Source organism: Guillardia theta (genome assembly GCF_000315625.1).
Source record: "Guillardia theta CCMP2712 unplaced genomic scaffold GUITHscaffold_36, whole genome shotgun sequence".
Lineage (NCBI taxonomy): Eukaryota > Cryptophyceae > Pyrenomonadales > Geminigeraceae > Guillardia > Guillardia theta.
The window spans coordinates 444,626-452,554 of NW_005434638.1; the positions used below are offsets into that span (position 1 = coordinate 444,626).

The following is a 7,929-nucleotide window of genomic DNA, read 5'->3' on the forward strand; positions in this document are numbered from 1 at the left end:
CTTAAGCGCCGTCAGACTCCAACGAGCTCTCCGACGAAGACCTGCGAATCCATTAGATGCTGCTGCTTCTCTTCTTGCTTGACTTGCTGCTGCTCCTCTTCTTGCTCGACTTGCTGCTGCTCCTCTTCTTGCTCGACTTGCTGCTGCTCCTCTTCTTGCTTGACTTGCTGCTGCTCCTCTTCTTGCTTGACTTGCTGCTGCTCCTCTTCTTGCTTGACTTGCTGCTGCTCCTCTTCTTGCTTGACTTGCTGCTGCTCCTCTTCTTGCTTGACTTGCTGCTGCTCCTCTTCTTGCTCGACTTGCTGCTGCTCCTCTTCTTGCTTGACTTGCTGCTGCTCCTCTTCTTGCTTGACTTGCTGCTGCTCCTCTTCTTGCTCGACTTGCTGCTGCTCCTCTTCTTGCTCGACTTGCTGCTGCTCCTCCTGCTACTGCCCCCCCCCTCCTCCTTTTTCCTTCAACTCCCCAGCTCACTCACTCGTTGGCATCAAAGGCTCGCAGACGCGGGAGATTTCTACCCATCAAGTCCTGCGATGAAGAGAAGCTTGAGGAGGTAGCGGAGGCAGGAGGGAGGAGGTAGCGGAGGCAGGAGGCAGGAGGGAGAGAGAGGAGGAGAAGACAAACCTGATGCGGGCGAGGGAATGTGGCGTGGCTGAGCTGCCATGCTCGATAAGCGGCAGCATAATCCTGGTGAGGGTGAAGGAGGTCTAAGTCGGTCAGTGTCCTCTCCCTCCCCTTCTCCTCTTTCATCGCTCCCGTCCTCTTTCTCGTCTTGCTCTTCTCTCCCTCTTTGGCTCGCAGCTGTTTGTTTCCCCTGCCTTCCTTCAGCTTGCCCTCGCTCTTGTTTCCCCTGCCTTCCTTCAGCTTGCCCTCGCTCTTGCTCCCCTTCCTCGCTTGACGCAGGAGCTGGTCGGGAGGACGGAGAGAGAAGGAGAGGATCTCGTCGCCCTCCTCTTCCTCGCTCTCGATGTCTGACTCCTCGTCGTGCGGAGTGTCGAAGAAGGAAGGGGAGGCAGGTAGAGGCTGAGGGGCAGCGAGGAGAGAGGAGGCTGCAGGTCTCTTCCCCTTCACGTTCTTCCCTGGTCGTTTCCTCCTCTTCAACTTGGTCTGCAAGTCTCGAGGAGCAGCAAGAGCGAGGGGCTCCTCCTCCTCCTCCTCCTCCTCCTTCTCCTTCTCTTGTAACTCAGCACGCACATTCGACTTGCACGAGATCTCGATCGGCTTCGACGAGCTGCTGGAGTCTTGCGGAGGCGGAAGGGATCGAGGAGGGAGAAGCTGCTGGCCCCTTGTCCTGTACGTCTCATCCACACGTAAAGGTTCCTGCTGCTGCTGCTGCTGCTGCTGCTGCTGCTGAACTTCCCCTGGTTCCGTACACATCTGCCTCCTCCTCCTCCTCCTCCTCCTGTCTTCCACTCCTCGTGGTTGTGCCGACTCTTCCTGCAGACTCGCCCTCTCCTCACTTGCATTAGTGTCAAGTTGTTGCGTTTCGAGCTGTTCCGGAGAGGGCGTACGGTTATCCTCCTCCTCCTCCTCTCCCTCCTCCAGTTCCTCGTCCTCGTCCTCGTCCTCGCCCTCCTTCACTTGCTCATCCTCCTCCTCTTTGTGCATGTTCATGACTGCCAATCGCTTCAGCGACTCCACCAGCATGGTGACCTGCTCGGAGTCCGAGTAGGAGGCGATGCTCTCGCAGATGCTCCTCCCGATCCCCTTGAGCTCCTCGCGCGAGAAGAATCTTCCTCGGCACCTCCCCAACGTCCCTCCTAGGAATGAGACCTCCAGCGTGTAAGACCCCAGGATCCCCAGCTCTCGATGCGCCACCACCCGGGCACATCCCTCACGTCCTCTGCTCACGTTGAAGGAGCAGGAGCTGAAGTTGAAACCGTCGCAGCTCTGAGCGACGAGGGCGGGGAACACACGGACATCGAAGGAGGAGGGATCAAGCGGCTCCTCCTCTCTCTCCTCCTTCGTCTTCCCGCTCTTGGTGTCGCAGCCGTAGACGAAGCAGTCGAGCTGACGGGAGTGAGCGTGGAGGTCGATGAAAAGGATGGCGGGACGTCCCTCGTCCTTGAGGCTCTTCAGCAGCTCCTTGGCTGCTGCGATCTCAGGGCAGGTGACCCGACGAGGCTCCTCCCAGCAGCGGTTCATGTCCTCCCCGTCTAGCGACGTCCGGCAGTTGCCGGCCATCACTCCGTCGACATTCATCATCGGGACGAGCTTGAACACGTGCTGCCGCCGCAGCGACTTCGCCTTCTCTTCCTCGCTCGTCAGAAACTCCAGCAGCCCGTGCATCACCCAGCTCGCCGGCGTCTCCCCTGGGTGAACGCGAGAGGAGATGAAGATCGTCGTCCTCTTTGCTGCCTCCCCCTCGGGCTCTGTGATGCTCACCAGCGGGCACTCGCGCTGACCGACCGAGCGACAGAGGGAGGAGCGAGTGACGTAGCGCCCGGAGGAGCTGCTCTTCTCGAGGAGGGAGAGGAACCTCGTTAGGTCGGAGGAGGAGTATGGGTAAGAGTGAGCGACGAAGAAGCAGTCGTTGTCCATCGGGGAGGAGAGCGTGAAGGTCAGCGTGTGCAGGCCCCTCCCGCTTCTGCTTCTGTTCACCGACGAGCGGTAGTAAGCCACCTCCTCTCCCGCGTGGTGCCAGCCAGCTCCCTCTTTGTGCAGGAGCTTGACGGACAGGACGACGGGCTTGAGCCCGTAGTTGAAGAGGGAGTCATGCTTGCGCATGTTGATGATGTTGAGCTTGTACCTCACCCCTCGCTCCATCCCTGACATGCGGAAGTAGAACCACTGAACGTGCCTCCGCGTCTTGGTGTCCGTCGAGAGCAGCAGGTCATACTCGTGCTCCCCCACCTGCACAGCTCGCCGCAGGTTCCCGCACTCAAAGTCGGAGGAGAAGACGAGGCACTTCCAGTTGATGAGAGCAGGGAGAGGAGGCTGACACTCTGACGAGTCGGGGGAAGTGACGTCCTTGTTGAAGACGATGCGGGCGGGGAAGCTGGAGGAGGAGACGGTTCCCTCCATGATCCTCTTGTACTCCTTCTCTGCCATGTCTCTGCATCTCCTCTCCTTCTCTGCGCTGCTCACTTCCTCATACCGCTCGTCCCTCGTCAGCTCGTGGTCCTTCCTCTCCCCATGGATCGCCCAGGAAGGGCCCAGCTCGTGTATGTTCACCAGCAGCAGCGGCTCTCTGACCTTCACCTGACCGTAGAGCGAGCTCTTCTTCTCTCTCCTGCTCGCTTCCATTTGAGCTCCACCCAACAACCCAGCTGACCCGTGGAGGGGAAGCAGCAGCCCTCCCTGCCCCTCCCTCCGCGAGTTCTTCCTCTTCCTCTCCTCGTCGCTCCCGCTCTCCCGACTTGGCACTCGCGATCCCACCAAACACCCTCCTGAGCTCCATCGCAGCCCGTCGACCATGTTGGTGGAGAAGCTAAGGCGGGGGGCGACCATCTTCGAGTCCGAGTTGGCGAAGCGACCGCTGCTGTCCCCGTCCCCTCCCTCTCTCGCCGTCAGGGACTTACTACCCCCGCTCCCTCCCGAGAACTTCAACGTGGAGATGCGCATGGGAAGGAAGCTCTGACCTCCTCGAGTCTCCAGCATGGGAGAGCTCTTGGAGCTGACCTGCTGCGCCTGCTTTCCATGCACGGTTGAGACGAAGGAGCTGCTCTCCTCCGAGTCTCTACCCGCCCCCAGCATGCGAGGATGGAGGCTCCTGTCCTTGTCTCGGATGATTTGAGCTCTCTTGCGGACCGACTCGCTTGCTCGCAGCATGGCAGCAGTCAGGCGAGGCGAGGCTCCTCCCCTGCTCTCTTCTGCCCCTAGAAGGTACGAAGCTGAGCCGTCCCCGACCTTCGGCGCTTGGCCATCATGGCAGGGACGTGATATGACGGGAGGAAGCGAATGGCAGGACAGGTCCTCTGACCTCGAAAGGAGCAGGTCCATGATGCCCATGCTGGTTGATCAAAGTTCGTTCATGTATGTCTCAGAAGCTTCCTTCATATCTCCCACTCAATTCCCTGTGTGAAACCATGAGGGTTTGAACACAAGATCTGTTTCTCGCTTGCATAACTTCATTGCTGCACTAGCATCCTTCCCTTCGCCACTTGCCTTATTCTCCCTTTCCTCTCTCGTCCTCTCGTCCTCTCAGTTCTTTGAATTCTCCCCACTTCAACACTTGTGCCATCTGTTCTTCCCTTCTCATCTCATCTCATCTCATCTCATCTCATCTCATCTCATCTCATCTCATCTCATCTCATCTCATCTCATCTCATCTCATCTCATCTCATCTCATCTCATCTCATCTCATCTCATCTCATCGCATCTCATCTCATCTCATCGCATCTCATCTCATCTCATCTCATCTCTCTTCTTCTCAATTCTCTTCTTCATCACTTTTGACTTGTCGTTACCATGGCGTTGAATAAAAACGCCATTCATAGGACAATCAGCGAGGGTCGTCCAAAAAGGGTCCTTCAAAAAGTGGGTAGGGGTACTCTCAAGTACCCTCCCTTGAGATAATTACAAGTGGTCATAAGAGGGTGGGGTACAATACTGACTACTGGTCTGGGGCAAACTGGGTACATAACGAAGTGGGTGGGTGGTACGGATGGACCCGCTTGGACGCTTTTATCATTACCGGTCACTTGAAGCCTAAGGAGGAGGGTAGGGTGGGTATTACTGGGTGGGGATCACTGATCAGATAACCCCACCTACAATGAGCCCGTGAAACAGGTCAAATGGAGGGGTAGATGTACGGTTTATGGGAGGTGTGGAGACTGATAACCCTACCCCACCCTCATTCAGGCTTTGAAGGGGGTGCATTTCTAGCTATACTGCCAGGTGCTGCCCGGAAACAGAAAAAATCTCTTACAGTAAAATTAGGGGTAGTACCATGGAAGTGAGGGGGTGGGGGTCATAAATACTACAGCTAGAGCAGTGCAGGAAAATGTACGGGGCCGCAGTGGAGGAGAGGAGGGAGAGGAAGAGGAGGAAGAGGAGGACGAGGATGGGATCTAGAAGGGATACAGGGAGCAGGGAAGGTAAGGGTTTGATAGATGAGAAGTAGAAGCGAAGGAGTGAGGCAATGCAAGTGGAAGTGGAGGACTTTGCTGAGCTTTCGAAGGATACAGAGGTGGATCAGGCGAGCAGGCAGTTGGGAGGAGAGGAGGCGTTGAGAAGTGTTTTGCATGATGAGGGATAGAAGGAGGTAAAGAGAGAGGAGGGAGGGATTCTTCCGGAGTCTTTGGTCGAGGTGCTGGAGGGGGGCATTGGGCATGTAACGCGATGAGGTCAGCAGGGAGCTAACGGTGTTGGTTGGCAGTCTTGATGGAGAGGTGAGAGGCTCCAAGGATGTCCCAACACGAAAACTTCATTGCCGACACCCTCCTCAGCTTCCATGACATCTCGTGGAAGACTGAAGATGGCAAGGTTCCCTCCCTCCTCCTCCTCTCGCGTTTCTGACCGTATCCTAGAGCATCCTTCACGGTGTCAGCGGAGTCGTTCAAGCAGGAAAGGTGATGGCGATCATGGGTGCCTCAGGGAGCGGCAAAACAACGCTCCTCCAGATCCTTGCGGGTCAACGGCAGCAGGTGGGTCGAACTCTCTTCACCCTCTGCTCCCGCTCCTGCTCCCGCTCCTCCTCCTCCTCCCGTACTTGTGCTCGTTGACATACCAAACAGAGCGAAGGAGCTGTCCGCATCAATGGCGAGGACATGAATCGAGCCATGAAGCGATACCTGGGGATGGTGCCACAAGAGGTGAGTGCTGCTGCTGCTCCTCCTCCTCCTCCTCGTCACATGCCTCCAGGATGTGCTGCTGCCTACAGTGACAGTGGAGGAAGCGATCTCCTTCTCTGCCGCCATCCGCATGCCGTCGAACGTGTCAGGTGGCGGGTGGGAGGAGAGGGACGTCGGAGGTGACAGAGGAGGCAGAGGAGGAGAGGAAGCAGCTGGTGGAGCAGCAGGTGGCGGACCTGGGCCTTCAGAGCATCCGATCGTCGCGCATCGGTGAGCTAGCGGCATCTGCTGCCATGCGAGTGAGAGGAGGGCAGGGGACCCGAGGAGGAGGAAGGGAATCAGCGGAGGAGAGAAGAAGAGGGTCAGGTATGCTCCATCACTCTTCGTTGCTCCGTCCCCATGCTGCCCTCCCTTATCTTGCTGTAAACTGCTGCTGCTGCTTCTCTCCCTCTTCCTCCTCGTGATTGTGTTTCTGCTGCTGCTTCTACTCGCTCACCTCTTGTGGTCCCCAGCATTGCGATGGAAATGGTTCACAGACCGCGAGTGCTGCTGCTGGATGAGCCGACCTCAGGGTGAGAAGTAGGAGAGATGAAATGTTTCGAAGAGGAGACGCCAGGCCTAGGAAGGGAGAAAGCGAGGAAGGGAGGAGGAGACGGGAGGAAAACACAGGAAGAGGAAGAGGGAGGAAGGGAGAAGGAGGACGATTGAGGTCAGGAAATCATTTTGTTGATTTTCTTCAAAAGTCTTGATTCAGCAGCAACTCATCAAATGCTGAAACTCCTCCAAGACCTCGCAAGGCAACTTTCTGCTCGTTCTGCTCGCTCTTCTCCTCTTCTGGTTTTGCTCTAGCTATCTGAATCAGCTTCTCCTTCAGATCGTCCAACGTCGCTGTCGCCTTCACCATCCATCAGCCTTCCTCCCGCGACTTTCATCTCTTCGACAAACTTCTTCTCCTCTCAGAGGGCAGGACCGCCTACTACGGCTCTGCTCGCGGGGCTCTCGCTCATTTCGAAGGTAAGGCATCTGCTGCTGCTGCTCCTCCTCCTCCTCCTCCTCTTTGCTGATCTTGTCACAGCTGTTGGTCATGCATGTCCTGAGTTCACAAACCCTGCGGAGTTTTTTCTTGACCTTCTCTCTGGCTTCGACGTCGGTGAGTCAGAAACTCAACAAAACTTTCTGGGTGAATGAAAATGATAATGATGAAGATGGAGATTGAGATGGAGATTGAGATGATGATGATGATGATGATGATGATGATGATGATGAAGAAGAAGAAGAAGAAGAAGAAGAAGAAGATGATGATGATGGATGATGATGATGATGATGATGATGATGATGGATGATGAAGAAGAAGAAGAAGAAGAAGAAGAAGAAGAAGAAGAAGAAGAAGAAGATGATGATGATGAAGAAGAAGAACAACATGAAGAAGAAGAAGAAGAAGAAGATGATGATGATGATGAAGATGATCTTAGGCTTTGTTTCGCTGTATGACTGTCGACTCCTTCGACAGGATTGGAGGGCAAGGAGAAAATCATCAGCAGCTTTGAAAAGTCTGACGCACACAGAGGTCAAAGAACAATGCTTCTTCTCCTCAATTCTCTCTTCCCCTTTCCCCTCCTCTTCATGTGACCTCTTGACGGCTGGCTAGTGTTGGAGGAGGAGCTCGAGCAAGCAGAGGAGCAGAGGAGCCGAGCGCTTCAGAGAGCCTCCAGCAGTGCTGACAAGAGAAAATTCCTAGCCAACGAGGAGAACTTCGCTACCACCTTCACCGAACAATTCGTTCTCCTCTTCAGGTCCCTGCCTGCCTGCCTTTCGCTGCTCCTCCTGCTCCTCCTGCTCCTCCTGCTCCTCTCCTTTTCTTGCCTTATCTGCCTCACTGTCCACTACAGACGTGCCTGGATCAACTCGACTCGCAACCCTGTTTCTGCTGTAAGTCTGACACCCTCTGCCCTCACATCATCTGAGATCCTCTGCTCTCCTCTCCCTCGCTCTCCTCCTCCTCTCAATCGTATTCGTCTCACTTACTCGTCTCAGCGAGCTGCGTTTGGAAGGAGTGTGACCATGGGTCTTCTGGTTGGGTTTCTTTATCGGGGGGTTCAATTTACACAGGTGACAAGGAGGAGGAGCAGGAGGAGGAGGAGGAGGAGGAGGAGGAGGAGGTTGATTGTATTTTTTTTTAGGCTTTCTAGTTCAAGAT

The 7,929-nt window shown here is 55.6% G+C and overlaps 2 protein-coding genes across 2 annotated transcripts; one reads left to right on the forward strand and one right to left on the reverse strand.

The window, feature by feature from the left end:
* Positions 1-1,653: 1,653 nt before the first annotated feature.
* Positions 1,654-3,021, reverse strand: GUITHDRAFT_71510 (hypothetical protein; the record flags this gene model as incomplete). Its single annotated transcript, XM_005832192.1, has 1 exon — positions 1,654-3,021. A coding segment is annotated over one exon (1,368 nt), but the record flags the coding sequence as incomplete, so codon positions are not given.
* Positions 3,022-5,346: 2,325 nt separating this feature from the next.
* Positions 5,347-7,791, forward strand: GUITHDRAFT_108912 (hypothetical protein; the record flags this gene model as incomplete). Its single annotated transcript, XM_005832193.1, has 11 exons — positions 5,347-5,424; positions 5,469-5,585; positions 5,676-5,753; positions 5,803-5,881; positions 5,928-6,002; positions 6,047-6,098; positions 6,245-6,304; positions 6,607-6,746; positions 6,808-6,882; positions 7,381-7,525; positions 7,767-7,791. The coding sequence occupies 11 exons, from the start codon at positions 5,347-5,349 to the stop codon at positions 7,789-7,791; spliced, it is 924 nt and encodes a 307-aa protein (XP_005832250.1).
* Positions 7,792-7,929: the final 138 nt, after the last annotated feature.